General features: G+C 30.4%; 1 protein-coding gene across 3 annotated transcripts; it reads right to left on the bottom strand.

Annotated features, from left to right (window-relative positions):
- Nucleotides 1-3462: 3462 nt before the first annotated feature.
- On the bottom strand, nucleotides 3463-14868 carry LOC11433776 (probable WRKY transcription factor 57). Of its 3 annotated transcripts, none has more exons than XM_039834840.1 (4): nucleotides 14324-14868; nucleotides 8690-8833; nucleotides 7531-7938; nucleotides 3463-3707 (listed from the first exon to the last, which is right to left on the bottom strand). In XM_039834840.1, the coding sequence occupies exons 1-3, from the start codon at nucleotides 14608-14610 to the stop codon at nucleotides 7533-7535; spliced, it is 837 nt and encodes a 278-aa protein (XP_039690774.1). In that variant the 5' UTR covers nucleotides 14611-14868; the 3' UTR covers nucleotides 3463-3707; nucleotides 7531-7532. The 3 variants fall into 3 exon arrangements, with proteins under 3 accessions (XP_039690774.1, XP_039690775.1, XP_003614027.2); XM_039834841.1 differs by having other exon boundaries at nucleotides 3466-3652; XM_003613979.4 differs by lacking the exon at nucleotides 3463-3707 and having other exon boundaries at nucleotides 7332-7938; nucleotides 14324-14867.
- Between the last annotated feature and the right edge of the window lie 1687 nt (nucleotides 14869-16555).

Genomic DNA, 16555 nt, shown 5'->3' with positions numbered 1-16555 from the left:
GGTACAAACTAGAATAAATCAAGGATACGGTGATAGTGGTTTACGATAATAGATTATATTAACGTTGAATGAATATATGAAGATAGGACCTTAAAATTTAGTAAAGTTTTAGTTGTAGAAATGGAAGACATTATAAGTGATGGTCGGATTAGGAAAGTGCACTAAATCGTTTACCAAATAATAAAGTGATAAGTAGAGTATTGTATCCACAAGAATTAACGTTTCGTCCAAACAATTTGCTTAACTTATTTTAAGTTGACGATATAAAGTAAAAGAGTTAAGGGTTAGAGATTACAATTTTAATCTATTTGCAATAGAGAAAGTTACCTGTTTGGTTGTAGAAAATTAAGCAGCGGTTAAGACTTTTCAAATCCCCCCTATCTAGGGCTGGAAATGAGTCGAGTAGAATCGAACTTATCTGAGCTCGACTCGACTCGATAAGAATTGGTTTAGCTCGAAACTCGACTCGAGTTCGATACGAACCTTTTTTTAACTCGAGTTCTACTGATTTAAAGTTCACGAACAACTCGGTTCGACTCATTAGATTCAACTCATTACTTGGGTAACCTAATTCAAATGTTTTTGTCAAAAATGCATATTTTGACCTTTTACTTTATTTGCACAAAAAACAAAAAAAAAAGCTTGAACTAAATTAAAACTATTGAACATGTTTGTTTTAAGACTACAGAAAAAAAAAAAAAAAAGTTGTAGTCATTTATAATTAAAACAACTGTAGCGTTGTTTACATGCACATGAGCGCTTTTCTTTTATAACCACTCCTCATGTCTGTTGTTTTTAAACTCCCGGACAATTCTGGTAGAGTTATCTATGCTTTTGCTTCCAATTTGGGTTTGTGATCTATTATTCATGCTCAGCTTTGGGCTATTTTCTTGGGCGTCCTTTAGAAAGGGAATTCCAAAGAATCATTGTTGAATCAGACTCTCAAAGTGCAGTGAGTTTATTGAATAATGGTTGTCCTTCATGTCACCCATGTTCCCCTCTGATTAAAAGTATTTTGAATCAGAATAAGTTGGGATGCGTCTTAACTTGATCTCATGTGCTTCGAGAGGCAAATTAGGTTAATGATAGTTTAGCAAAGTTTGGTCTTTCTTTAGATAGCTCTATTCATATTTTTAATTATATCCCTGATTTTAGTTTAAATTGTGTTGTTGCTGATACTTTAGCGGTTAATTTCCCGCGTGGTTTCAATTTCTTTTGGGCTGCTGTTAGCCCCTTTGTTTCACCAAAAAAAAAAAAAAAAAAACTCCCGGATGTGGGACTACTTGTAATACACATAAATTAAAATCTTGCAAAAGTATCTTACCCCCATTTGCTATTTTTTTTTCTGTCTCTTTTTTTTTTCTTGATATTCTTTCTATCTTTTACTCCCTCCGTCCCAAATTGTATGTCGCTTTAGCAAAAAAATTTGTCTCAAATTATACGTCGCTTTACAATACCAATGCAATATTAATGTTATTTTTCCTATTATAACCTTAACTATTTATTACTCTCTTCTTTCAATTATTTCATTTATCTTTCCCATATTATTTATTAAGGATAATTTTGTAAAAACAACTCATAATATCTCTTTTCCACATAATATTAATTGCATTTCTTAATATGTGTGAGTATTATAGTATCATTACATGTTAATTAAATTAGAGATAATTTCTCCATAAACAAATACATAAGTTTAGAGGAAGCTTGTAATAAATTACATGTTTCGTCTTTTAATATTTAATCTTGTACTTTATTAATTTTTACTAAACTAATATAGATATTGTCAAAAAAATATTTATATTATCGATTATCGAACCAGCTCATGAATCAACCGAGTCGAACTATATACAGTTCAAGTTCAGCTCATCTACTTAACGAACCTAATTTTCAGCTCAAGTTCAGCTCATTTGGTTCATGAACCAAGTTCAACGAGTTAATTGTCGAATGAAGTTCCGAACTATTATCGAGTTGGTTCAGCTCATTGTCAGTCATACCCCTTTTTATTTTGTTGGAATTAAATAACATTCATGTCAAGTGTAGGGCTCTAAGTATAGGAAGTTATTGGTAGTTTTTCATGTAAGGTCTATATATATATCAGTTTGTAATAAGAATAAGGGGTTGGTTTCTTGATTTCTGAAACTCTAACACCTCCGCCGCGGAGCAAATGAGTTCACGAGTGGGTAGATTGACAGATTTCATCTACCATTTTATTTCCTTCAATTCAATCGCTTTATTACTGCTTTATTTTTCCTTTTCTTTACTTCATTATGCACTTTTCCTTTCATTTTCTTTCTTCTTCTTTTGAATGCTCATTTGATTGTTATTTCTTTTAAGTTGTCATTTGATAACTTGTTTCATTAAAGTTGTTGGAAGCAAATCTAACACTAATAAGAACAATTTGATTTGTTCTCGACAAACATGTAAGGAAAAAGATCATAAATCGCTATACCAAACGAACCCCAAAAAGGACTTTAATTCAGTCCTTAACTGTTTTTGGATAATATTGTTTGTATTACCAATAACCAGTGTAAATACAATGTAATTAATGTATCTGTTTTGTGTATTAATATTACTAAATTATCTTTTGTTTGTATGTGTATTAAATTTGAAATTCATATTTCAAAACAAATTAGTAGTATTAATTAGGGATATGTTTAGGTAAAAAATAATAATAAATACATCTAGTGATTTGAAAATGCGTTTATATTTATGAACAAAAATAAAATCAAATAGATAGTTAAATATAGGAACAAAGGGAGTAGTTTATTAATGATAGTTTCTGGATTAAATTAATATTATATTCATAATTATACGATAGTGTTAAGCCATAATTGATTATTTCATTCTCCTTCTGCCCAACACTAACCTTTATAACTGATTTACTCTTCCTCTCCCTCTCCAACAAGTCGGCCCTAATTTTCTCTCTCTAGGTTTTCTCATCCCGTTTCTTCATTGGGGGGTGGTTTTGGGTAAATTTTTGACCGGAAATCACCCATCTTCATCTTTTTCTCTCTATTTCAATCTAAATAAGTGACTTTCACACATATCTAGGTTTTTTCTTTGTGATTTCATCATCTAAGTGTGGTGGTTTGTTGTTCGTCGTCTTGTGCAGCGTTGTTTGCTTTTCCATCTTCTTGCAGTGTTCATTTTATTCCTATTGAAAGATCGATTATTCAATCAAAGATTTGGACGTCAACGTTGCAGATCCGGAGGCTATGGATATTCCGGTGACTTTAATATTATCATATATTTTTGTAGGCATTATGCGTTATATGCTATTAACTTGGATGTTGTGAGTTTGTTCGCAGATTTATCATTTATATCCTTTATGTTTTTAGCGGTGTTGAATAATGTAATCTCTCGATTTGAATGAATGAATATCATTTTATTTTTGTCAAAAAAAAAAACTGATTTCCACAATACGAAGATTGAAACCCAACACTAACCTTTGAAACTGATTGAGCTAAAACTCTTTAATTGTGTAGGACCAAGAAACTTTCATCACTTTGAATGTAAACGTATTGAGTCGTGTCATAATCTTTTTGAAAGGGACAGACATGGAATCTTTTTTATAATCGAATTGGCTTTTTGGAGACAGTTGAAGACCTAGGAAAGTTTGTTCATCCGCCCAATAAAGATATCTCACGCCGATCTGATTTTTCAAACCAAAAGTCTTAAGTCCCATAAAAGATTAAAGAATTCAAAGTCTGCAAAAGGAAAATAATATGAGAATTCAAAGTCCGCAAAAGGAAAATAATATGAGGGGTTACAAATTCTCCAACCTATTTCTTTATAATATTTCGTTTAATGTCACTTAATATTTGAATGGAATAAGTTGGGGAGTCTATAACCATATTATAATTTAAAAACAATTTGTAGAATATGTATGTAGCTAGGTTTTACAGACATATCATGGAGCATTTCCACACAATAATTACAAGTCATGGAGAAACAAATATACAGGTGTGTTTGTCTAGTATAGACATTCATAAAAAGTGTTCAAACGTGAACACTTATCATTTTTAATAATTTTGTTTTATGAGGAAACAATGGTTTCATTGTTTGTTTATTAAAAAAAAATAGTTTCATTGTTTGTAATTAATCTAAAAGAAATAATGTGATTTGTATTGCAGTTTTTAACATAGTGAAAGACCAAAGATGTCTAAGTGCTGAGCATGATGAAGTGGGCAGCATCCAGTCAAGATAAGGTGCTGACTAATGATGGAATATGAGCTCATATACAACCCAGCCACAGCAACAAATCTTAAACAAGAAAAATATACGCCGACCCACTTATATATATATATATATATATATATATATATATATATATATAGAGCTATTAATAAAAGGTTTAACTTTCCTTAGACCATCCACAACAGAGTACCCTAAATTGGGTGCTTAAATTTAATTCATATGTCCACATCACTCATTTTACCGTAACACTTAATAAGTACCAAGTTTCTCCAACCCAGCAAATAATTTTATATCATTACATTTCAACAAAATTTATTTATTTTATTAATATTTATTAAATGTGATCCATGAAAAAGGAAGAGAGAGAGGGTGCTTCCATAGCCATCCTTCTCCATAGCCACCCATGTATTATACTCCATAAAGGGTGTGTCTATTTAATGTGATGCTAAATAGGTGAAGCACCCACCATTGTGGATGGTCTTAGTGATGGAATATGTCATAAAAAGTAAATATTTTTTTTATCTAAGACTTTGTGCTCAAGTCAAAGGAAAATTTAGTCTCCAATCACTGAAACTTGGACAAGATTATAGGTGATTAAGGTCAAATATCACGATTGATCCTTTTAGTTTGACAAAATTCTTAAGTTAGTTTTTTAAGTTTCAAAAGTTTCAAAAGTTTCAAATAGGTCCTTTTAGTTAATAAGCTATTTCAGAGTTACCCCTGCTGTTAGTTAATAATTAATTGATGTTGATGTAGTTGTTAAGTTGTTAACTTGGATCAAAACGTTGCATTTTAAAATCTCCAGGGTGTCAAAACATTACATTTAATGGTCATAAATGATCACTCTAGCACTATAAATGTCGTTTAATAGTGCTAGAAAGGCAATTGTTGTTGTAAATAGTTGCATTTCTAGCACTATAAATGATCATTTGTGATAATTAAACGTAGCGTTTTGACATCCTGGAACTTTTAAAAGACAACGTTTTGATCCAAGTCAACAACTTAACGACGACATCAGCATCAGTTAAAAGGAGACTAACAACATGGGTAACAGTGAAATAGTTTATCAACTAAAATGATTTATTTGAAATTATTGAAACTTAAAGAGGTAACTTGAGAATTCTGTCAAACTAAAAGAAGCTAATTAAAATTTTGAAATTTAAAGGACTAACTTAAGAATTCTGTCAAACTAAAAGGATCAAAAGTGATATTTGATCAGGTAATTAATAAGGACAAGTTCAAGAGATTTCTTTTTAATGAAAGGTTTAGTACATCCTTCAATTAATTTCTTCATTTTTTTAGAATTTATTTTAGAATTTACAGTAGTGCACAAACTAATAATTTGATGTTCAAATTGTATTCTTTTGGGAACCTATTAATAAATTATGTTGTATTCTCTGCCATCAGCATCTGCACTACTCTGCTTATTGTAATATACAATATACATCTCAGAGTACTTATTATGAATTTGGTCTACAAAAGTGTATTCTATTTCTAGGGAGTGGTGCATATTGGTGTACAGTAAGTACAATATACATCTCAAAGTACTTATTATGGGAGTGGTGCATATTAGATGACCCTATACTATGTTGTATTCTCTGCCATTTGTCTTGATCAACATCTATATATTATTTTTCTTAACATAGAGTATATATATATATATATATATCTGAAGGTACTTATCTCCTCGTAGGTTTTAAAAGTTATCAAAATACAAGGCAAGATTCCTCACCATTAACAAGGGTATTTCTTTTATAATATTGGAAGGTAACAATTACCAAGAATAAGAATTAATAATATATGTATATGCATTTAGATTAATTCAGGCTTTGTCTATTGACCTAAATAGAATGAGAATTGAATTGTCTCAATGAGGATAATTCAGTTAGTAGAGACAATGCATTGTTATATGCCATGGTCAGAGTTTAAATTTTAAACATCTCATTTATTCACTTTAAAAGTAAATTTTAACTAATAAACTACTTTAAAAGAAAAATAATGAGAATTGAATTTCTAAAATAACCCATGCAGTTACAATGAAAAGTAAAGATCCTTAGTCATTGATTAAAAAACTAACATTGAGATGTTTAAATTGTAACTAATTTATTATATATAAAAATACATAACGCTCTGATATGAAATTATATCAATATAATACTTGGATAATATTGTATTGTTTAATTTATTTATTTTTATTAGGTATATATTATAATTAAATGCAATGTTAAATTGGAAATCATATAACTTATCTTCATAAATCCCCCCCTTAAAAGATTTCTTGTTTATTTGAAGAGATTGTATATAATACAGAAATTCAAATTCAACTCTAAGTTTTTTTTAGTTAATCCTTTGATTTCTATGGGAATGGAATCTTAGTAATCTGGAATTCAATCGAAAAATAAGTAAAATTTCATCAAAAATTTAAACTCAGGTTTTTTGAACTTCTCATCTTTAAAAGAGCTTATTAATCATTTGAATTTACTCACTTGGTTAATCAAACCGTAAGCTTTGTAATTAATGCATATATGTGGTAAAAAGATTTTGTATGGTTTAACAATATCCAAATACCAGCCTAGGTAGCCTAAATTGATCTCACCTAAATATATATACACACATGCATAATTTCCTTTGGTTAAAAAATACACACGCATATCTACATATATGAGTGGATCACTAATTTAAGTTCTATGCAAATTGCATGGATAGTACAAAATGACTCATGATATTCACAAACCTCTGAAATTCAAAATGGTAGATAATATTAGTCCATTAAAACATAGTGAAGACTAAATTGATATTTCCTCTTGATAGATTTGTTAGAACAACAACTAGAAAAATAATAAGAAACGAAAATAAAAAACAATGAACACACGATCTTTATTAACTCAATTCGGTCAATGATGTTTACCGTTGTGACTATAGATCAACTATAGTTTCGTTTGTATTACTGTGATGATTTAGGGTTTCAATGTTACTAGCAATATATATAGTACAATTACTACGATTCAGATTACAATATTACCCTTAAAACCTTACCGTGGGAGACTACCGCCTGTGTCCCTTGCCTTCTTTAGTGTCTAATATATATGAGTCATACTTTAATAAGACTTATGTGCTAAAGGATTTTTAATATCAAGAATAAATTTAGAAGATTGTTAATTTTAAGTCAATTTTCATATGGTGATTACATGTTGTTATATAATTGTTTATATATTACCAATATCTCCATTATAACTATAATTTTTCATCATTAGTAAATATAAAGAACTTGTTCTAAAATAATCTAAATTCATTCCAAGATCAAAATAGATAAATCATTCAATATATATGTACCATCAAATATTTCTCTCATCCCTGTTGCGCATTCCACGGGGTACAATATCTCCAAGTAATCCTTCATCGGCTAGATCCAGCGGCGGTGATGCATCGGCCAGCATTGTAGCGCTGCTCGATCCTCCAGCAGACTCATGATGATCATGTGTTTGACATAGCTGAGAAACAGTAGTGGTGCAAGTGTTTAATTCTGTAGGTAATTGAACAGGATAATAGAATTGAGGCATTGTAGGAGCAAACTGGCTAGTAAAAGAAGATTCATGACTAATCATTCCAGTTCGAGGAAATCCAACAGTGTGATGACAATGTTGGCCTTCATATGTAGTTATAACAATTGTTGGGTCCTCATGAGAGCGTTCAACCCTTTTCTTCACCGTGCATTTACTATTTGTGCACCTATAGTAGCTCCTGCAACAAGACAAATTAATATATCCATCAGAATGTATAATTAGGGCAAGTTACTGGTACAAGAGCACTCATCCATAAACCAGTTACCGATACAAATAACATAAAGAAATGTAACTAATGTTTATTGGAAAAAGCAACCCCAAAGATTTGGGACCAAAAGCGGCGGTGACTATTGAATAAGTTTTTTCCGCTTGAGTTGGGTTAATAGCACGGAATGTATTTGTGTCATCATTATCTTCAAATAACGTATTTTCTACGGTAGCACGATGAATAGCGCATAGTAGCGCAACGCCCAATACACCAGAAACTCCCATCATATGAAATGGGTTTAATGTCGAATTATGAAACCCTTGAAAAAAGAGAATGAATCGAAATACAGCTGCTACACAAAACTAGGTGGAAAAAACCCTAAATACAAGTAAAAAAACACTAAATGTATTTGGTTCAAATTTGTGTTGGGTCATCATGAGGGGGAGCCTAGGAGGACCGCTCACATCCAGGCCAAGCAGCCAAACAAGCGAGACAGACGCCACAATCTTACCCAAAATCTTAAGACAATGAATTTATGGGTCTTCTTCCTTATAAGTGTTCAACCTCTACTTTTCTATCTGATTTAAGACATATTCACACTTGCACACAACAATTTGAACCTAATAGATGTACGTTTTTGCTAATATTTTGTTATGTAGGGAGCATGCATAATCATGGAAAGAATAATTAAAAGTTAATTTGATGAGAAGTAGGTGTAAACCTAGGGAATGGACTATTTTTAACTGCCTTCTGACCATACTTCCTCCATCTGTACCCATCTTCAAGATGATCAACTTCACTCTTGGTCATAAATGCAAACCTTGGTTGCCTTATTCGCTTTTCCCCCTTCTTCTTACTTTTACTCCTACAAAATAAGTCATTAACAATTTGTCAAAAATAAAAGCACCAAGCATACACTGCTATAAGATACACTGTTCATGCATGCACTACACATGATGAGGACCACTTTTACTGTTCATGCTAGAAGACATGTTTGAAATGCTGATCCATATCAAACAAAAGGAAGCATGTGCATATTCTATATTGGGTTCAATTTAAGAATAAATTTTTTTAATCTTTGTTGAAAGAATTATTGACCAAATTTTACCTACTTTTTGACTGAATTTTGAATTAACAGACCTGTTCTTTTAAGTATTAGAGGAGAGTTAAGACAAAGTAAAATTGTTATAATATTTGAAATTGAACACTTGACATTTCAATTAAGAGCCTCAAATTTAGTTAGGCTAATCTAGAACTTTTAGATTATACTAGTATCATTTAAATAAATTGTGTCAACTCAAAAAATATGAGCCACATTATATAGTTGGGCCAAAAGACTCAACATTATTTCTGCACGGTTTAAACCCATATATCATAATGCTTTCAAAAAAAACAAAGACCATATCAATTATCATAATCTTCTGTTAATAAGTTATTAATGGACATAAAATGTTGTATATATGTAAAAAACAAAAAATAAAGACCACAATTTTATATTTTATATATAAATTAAAAAAGAAAAAAGAAGGAGAGGCCCCGCCTTAAAATTAAAACACGCAAACATTATTTTAGGAAAGAAGCAATACGTCATGAAACTTTTTTAATCAAAGTAGTGTATTGGATACTAGCTAGGCCTAGTACATAATAATTATGAGCATAAAGTGAAAATAATGTAAAAATGACTAAATGCGTACTATAGTTTGAACTTTAAATCTGCAAGTCGTTTCCATAAAAATAAATAAATAAATAAAGCTGCAAGTGGTTAGCATCATGCTAATGCCCAAAAGTAAAGACACTTATTTGTAAGTTTATGCAAAAAAAATCGTTTTAAATGTGAAATAAAAAAATAAAAATAAAAAAACTCAATATCCTGCAAAAAGACCAAATAATCTCTAGAACCAATTTCAACATTCATTAGAGGATTCAATTAAAGTCAAAAAAAAAATATGCATAGGCCGACCCAACACAAATTGTTGATCCTTAAATAATTCAAACCATAGATCTAAATAAAGTACACATCAATCCCTCAAAAAAATAAAAATAAAGTACACATCAAAGTCTTAAGCTTTTACCATTGGACGAAATTCTTGGGTGTTGAAACTTGGTAGCTAAATAATCCATTTTTAATCAAAATCAAAACTTTATAATGTAAATCATAAATAATTATGGCTTTTCCATAAAACAAAAGAATACAGTCTCCCCACAATAACGGCGGTGCTCGTGTGTTGAAGTTTCAGAAATCCGAAAAAGGTTACTTGAAAAAATATAATCCTTTGTTTTTTTTTTAACCATGACTTTTTAAAAATTATAAAACAGACCTAAAAAAATACTAAAAAACTAAAGAATGAAAATAAAATCTATCTCAGATTATGTTCTGTTTGGGAAGAAGATTCCTAATTGTACGGACATAGATTTGCACCGATCCCGATGAATACAAAATGGAATTAAAAATTAAATTCAAAAATAACAAACAAACAAACCTCAACTTGATTCGATTTAGATATGATTGATGTGGAATTCTGTTATTTTCTTTTCATTTTCGTCCTCACAATTTCATGTTAATTACGAACTCACCCCACAGAAAACAGAAATAACAAGATTACTACTACAAAATAAGTCACTTATGATTTGTAAAAAATAAAAGCACCAAGAATACTGAAAACTAAAATAACAAGATTAAGGATGTTATAAGATACACTGTTCATGCATGCACTATACAAACTGAAATAGAGAGTTGTGATATCTGATTTTAACACATGATGAGGACCAAGTTTAGAAAATTTCTATGTCACGTTAGACTAGAAGACATGTTTGAAATTTGAATGTACGAATTCTATATTTGGTGCAATTTAAGAATAAAATTTATCCCCGTGAGCGCTCAGTTGGTAGGGATATTGCATGTTATATGCAGGGGCCGGGGTTCACCCCACTTCTCCATAATTAAATTGTGTGAGCTCTAGCCACTAGGCTATTTGACAAAAAATAAAATAAAATTTTTATCTACCAAAAAAAAAAGAATAAAACTTTTGAATATTTGTTGAAAGAATAATTGACCGGATTTTACTTACATTGAATTTTGGACTAATAAACCCCTTCTTATGTATATGGTGAGAGTTAAAAGTTAAGAGAAAATAAAATTGCTATAATAATTTAAATTGAATACTTGACAATTCAACTAAGAATCAATTTTTCCTTAAAAAAAAAAAAAACTAAGAGCCTCAATTTTAGTTAGGTTAATCTACAACTATTAAATCAGTTTATTGAGTGTCAGCTCAAAATATATGAGCCACATTATATTTGGGCCAAAGGACAGTATTATTTCTGCATCGTATAGTATATCATAATGCTTACAAAAAAACAAAGACCATATCAATTATCATAATCTTCTGTTAATAAGATATTAATAATGCACAAAAAATATGGACCACAAGATTTTTTATAAATTATTGTAAAAAAAAATGAAAGGAGAGGCCCAGCCTTACAATGAAAACACACGCAAACATTATTTTAGGAAAAGAAGCAATATGTCATGAAACTTTTTTCATCAAAGTAGTGTATTGCATTCTAGCTAGGCCTAGTACATACATAATAATTATGAACATAAAGTGCAAATTAATGACAGTGCTATCATGTGGCAGTGAAATGAATAAGAATCGTACCAAGAAAGTAGAAACTCTGCAATTCAATCTAATGTGTAAAAATTGACTAAATGCGTATATAGTTTGAATAAATTGGATAGCATTTAGATGACATAGAGTTGGGTCACATTAGTGACATTGATCAATCATAAATTTATGTTTCTCTCTTTCACAAATATTATGTAATTGTGATTGGTCAATTTCACCAATATCACTCAACTCTATGTCATCCAAATGCTACACTTTTAAACTGCAAGTGATTTCCATCAAAAAAATAAAGAAATAAAGCTGCAAGTGGTTAGCATCACGTTAATGCCAGCAACTAAAAAGCTGTATTTGTAAGTTTATGTCAAAAAAAAAAAATCATTAAAAAGTGAAATGATAAAGAGTAAATGGTCAATTTGAAATTCTTGATTCAGCACTTCATTGTCACAAAGGTTTCTTATTTAGGAATAAGAGCAATGATATTTGTACATCTATTATATGACAATTTTAGTGATAACTTTGTTTTTCTCTCTTCTTATTGGTCAAAAACAATGGAGAGAGAAAAAGGAAGAGAAAGGATAAGAACATCATGTGAGTATGAGAGAGAAAGTTGTCTAAACGTTGTTACAAAATGGTTGTACAAATATCATTTCTCTAGGATTAAATACAATAGTCCTTGAATATGCTTTTTTATTATCAATTTAGACTCTATCGTTAAAAACTTCTGATAATGAGATGACAAATGTTTTGTGCTAACAAGGTGCATGAGGTATCATATGGACTAAAGTGAAAGTAGAAAATGATCATTTTGATCCCTAAACCGAAAATCAATATCTCCAAGTTGAATTTCAAATCGAATCTTAGGGGTTTGAGATTTAGCGATTTGGGGATTAAATTCGGAATTTATGGATTTGATATTTAATTTGGGGATATTGAATTTTCAGTTCAGGGACTAAAGTGACAATTTTCTACTTTCACTTTAGTCCTTCTAACACCTCATGCACCTTGTTAGCCCAAAACATTGGTCACCTCATTAGTTAACATAAATTTTTAACGTCATGGACTAAACTGATAACGGAAGTGCACATTAAAGGACTACTTTATATTTAATCATGAGCCTGGGACACTTGTGACAACGAAGTGCAAAGTCTGAGACACCATCTACTAAATAATAAAAGAAACTTGATGGTGTTTGTTTATTCTCGATACCCGACACAAAGACTAAATAATACCATATCATTTCACCATTTATTAAAGAGGATATTTCTTCTTTTTCTTTATTTATATAATATATTTGTCATTAAAAAAACTGTTTATTGAAAAGGATTTAATTGAAGACAGAATAAAACTCTATACAATCAACCTAAAACAAAAATTATTGATACTCAAAATATTGAAACTTGAGATCTAGATAGAACAAACATATACGGTGTTGTTTGACCATGCTTTTTTATGGTCTAGAAACTACATTAAAACAAATGTAGAATAAAGGTATTTAAGAAAGAAGATAAAGCTGTTTGGTTTCTTTATTTTTTTAGTTTTAAAGCTATTTTTAAGTTAAAGGTTGTTTGGCAAAATATTATACAAAACTTTGAATTTATTATTTTTTTTGGTGGCATCCAGGGTTCGAACTTTGGATCTTGCATATATTTATGCATTGTCCATGTCAGTTGAACTAGGCTCACGATGACAAAACTTTGAATTTATTATGATTTAACATAATAAATAAATAAATGTTTAAAATAGTTTTTAACAAATACTCAATGACGTTTATTTTGTCTAACAAGAATACAAATTTGTATCATCATATAAAAGACCTGTTAAATATTTGAATAGGAGAAATAATTTAAGGAGAGGCTCAAATAATAACATAAATAATATTAAAATAGTTAGTTTTTTTTTTTCAATTATACTCTAACAAATTTTGTTATAAAAATATCATATTTTTCGTGTCACTTAAAAAGATAAGAAGTCTCAAGCTCACCACCCAATCAAAAAATATTAGAAGTTGAAATTTGGTAGCAAAGATGGAAATGATAAGAAAGCTGATAGTTGTATCTTCTATCATAATTTCCACAAATTTTTGTCATCAAAATTTAGCAGCGAAACTTACAGACATTGTAGAAAAAGAAATATATATTGGAGGTTTAACTTTGTGGTAGTGGTCAATTAAATTTTATTATCCCTTTTCATCCCACTTTTTATCTGACTTACATCCTTAATTAAAATATCCCAATTTTAATCAAAACTTTGTAACATTTAAAATAATGCATAAATAATGCAAATTGTAAATAATTATAGCTCTGTCTGAAAATAAAGCAGAAAGAGATTTAGATGGTTCGGGACACACTATTCTCGCCTCAATAACAGTGAAGCTTAAAAAAAAAAAAAAAAAAAAAAAAAAAAACAGTGAAGCTTCAGAAATCCGAAAAGTTTACATAAATTTTTTTTTTCCTTTTTTTAACCCCGACTTTTTAAAAATTGTAAAACAGACCCAAAGATACCAAAAAAACAAAAGAAGAAAAATAAAATCTATCTCGGATTATGTTCTGTTTGGGAAGAAGAAGATTCCTAATTGTACGGACATGGATTTGCACCGATCCCGATGAATATAAAATAGAATTCAGTTATTTTCTTTCCATTTTCGTCCTCACAATTTCACGTTAATTACGAACTCACCCCACACAAAATAGAAAGTTGAAAGCAGTGTAAGGAAAAGTTCATCAACTCACGGTGTTTCCGGCGGTTTCTCATCGGAGACGGTGGATTTCTCCGGCAGATCCTCGCTGGAGCTTGAAGAAATTGATTGATTATTTGACCTGTAAGACGACGCTGACGCCGACACTGATGCCGTTTCGATAGAACCGGTTTGAACCCGTTGCAACAGTTTGTCATCGGTGGTTTCCGGTACAAGATTCCAGCCGATGTGGCCGAACCTATCACCGGAATCATCGACGCCGAGATTCCAGTTTGAGTTGCCGACAAACTCTTCGGTAGGTGCTCTGTCTTTGTCTTCCATACATGGATTACGAGTGGTGAAAATTATAGAGTATGAAGCACAGTTATAATTGAAGGTGAAAATCTGAGAGTGATTCTTATGGAGAAATGGATTTTGTGGAAGTTCATAGAAAACAAATGGATTTTGTGGAGAGAGAGAGAGAGAGAGAGAGATTAGGGTTTGTGTGTAGATTGTTGTGAGAAGGAAGGGACGCGTAGGTTTTCAACTTTATGAAGCGTTTGAAAGCGTTGTCTCGTCAAAGCACAGTAAGTAGTGTAAGAAAGAAACAAGATAGAGAGACATGATGTGAAAGACACTTTATTTTATTTTTATTGAATTGAATTGAATAAATAAGTGTTGATTTTGGTTTTTCTTTTTGAAAATCTATTTTTGTTGTTTTTTTTTTTTGTTTAAATATGTTTTTGATCTTGTAAATATATTAACTCTTTGTTTTAGTATTTTTAAAAAATATATAAGGTCTGAGTTCAAACTTAGGCCACTACCAAAAGTATTTCTAAAAAATTTCTTCGATATTTAGTCTTTTGAAGTCTTTCATCTTCATTTTTATCATTTTTTTAGTAAACTAATATGTATAATTTAATATTTTTGCAAAAAAAGTTTTATAATATTCTAAGAATGTCTAAAAAAAATTAGAATTTTTTAACAAAACATAACTTAAATATGAATTTTTTTTATTTTATGCAATTGAAAATTTATGTTTTTTGTTAAAAAAACTCTGTTTTGGGTTGGTGGCTAGGAGCAAAATTGAAGTTAGGAATTGGATTACTGAAGAGTAGAGGTAAGGGGGATAGTCTCTTTTTCATCAATTAAGCTATAATCACTTTTTCTACTTGTGGTTTTAAGTGTTTTTGTTATGATTGTGACTTTTTATGGTTTTAAATGATAAAATCCATGCTCTTTTTCATGTGAAATTGTGGGTATGATAAATGTCATGAATTTGTGGTGTTAATATCTTAAACTTCATAGTTGTTGTTGTTGTTGTTGAGTTGTTTTCATGATTTTTGACTATTTGAGTGAAATTCATGAATTGATGTATGATTGTTGTTGAAACGTGTTTGAATTCACTTCATTAATGTCTATTTATGTTTATGTGTTGATGGGTTTTGAATTGGTGTGGTTGTTTTGAAGTTTGAATGAGAAATGAGAAAAATGGTGGTTTTTGGTGAAAATGAACTACATGATGATTTTGAAATGAATTGGTGTTATAGTCCGATGTTTGTTGTTGTTTTGAATGTCTTTTGATATTTGTAATAAAGTGTATAAGTGTTGGGGTCGAATTTGGGGTCAAAGGGATCAAAATTAGGGATTTTGGGTGAAAAATGGGGAGTTTCCGAGAGGGAACAATCAATAACAGGGTGACCTGTTCTGGTGTAACTCGCTTGGCTAGTTGCCCAGTAACAGAACACCCCGTTTTGGGTGTTCCGGGCTATGGGGGTTGATCCGGGTGCTTCCAAACTGATTCTTTTGATGTAATTAAATGTAATTGAACTTTCTAAACCTTTGGAAACATCAATTGAGTTAGATTGGACTTGATTTTGTGAATCGTATCATAATTTTTTGAAAATAGTTCAAGAACATGAAATTTTCGAAAATTCGATTTCTCAAGGGAAAATGGTAGGACTAGGGTCGTCTAGTATTGTTATGATTTGTTAAAATTTTTTTGATGGGATTCATGGCCTTTAACTTGGTTTTGCTTTGAAAACTTAAATTCTTTCAAAAACCGCAAAATGATACAAACTTTGTGAAACTTTAGGATTAAAGTGAATTAGCCTACGAGACGTTTATGTGTACACTACTGCACTCATATGTGACTCGTGTGTAAGCTTAGTTGAGGCATTCGAACTTGTTTGATTTGTTTTGTCGGATAACTTGGAACATGAAAGAAACGATACGATCTTGGGAATTTTGAATAATTGTCGTATTTTGCCTAATGAGACGTATATGT

The sequence above is a fragment of the Medicago truncatula genome, chromosome 5, assembly GCF_003473485.1.
Source record: "Medicago truncatula cultivar Jemalong A17 chromosome 5, MtrunA17r5.0-ANR, whole genome shotgun sequence".
In the NCBI taxonomy this organism is placed as follows: Eukaryota; Viridiplantae; Streptophyta; class Magnoliopsida; order Fabales; family Fabaceae; genus Medicago; species Medicago truncatula.
This window is presented reverse-complemented; position numbering and strand designations above follow the sequence as displayed.

Excerpts from the sequence above, each read along its gene's own strand:
- LOC11433776 (XM_039834840.1), bottom strand. The coding sequence starts at position 14,610 with ATGGAAGACAAAGACAGAGCACCTACCGAAGAGTTTGTCGGCAACTCA. Across the intron at positions 8,834-14,323 it reads GAGAAACCGCCGGAAACACC|GAGTAAAAGTAAGAAGAAGG; the intron begins GTGAGTTGATGA and ends CTTATTTTGTAG. Across the intron at positions 7,939-8,689 it reads AAAAATAGTCCATTCCCTAG|GAGCTACTATAGGTGCACAA; the intron begins GTTTACACCTAC and ends GTCTTGTTGCAG.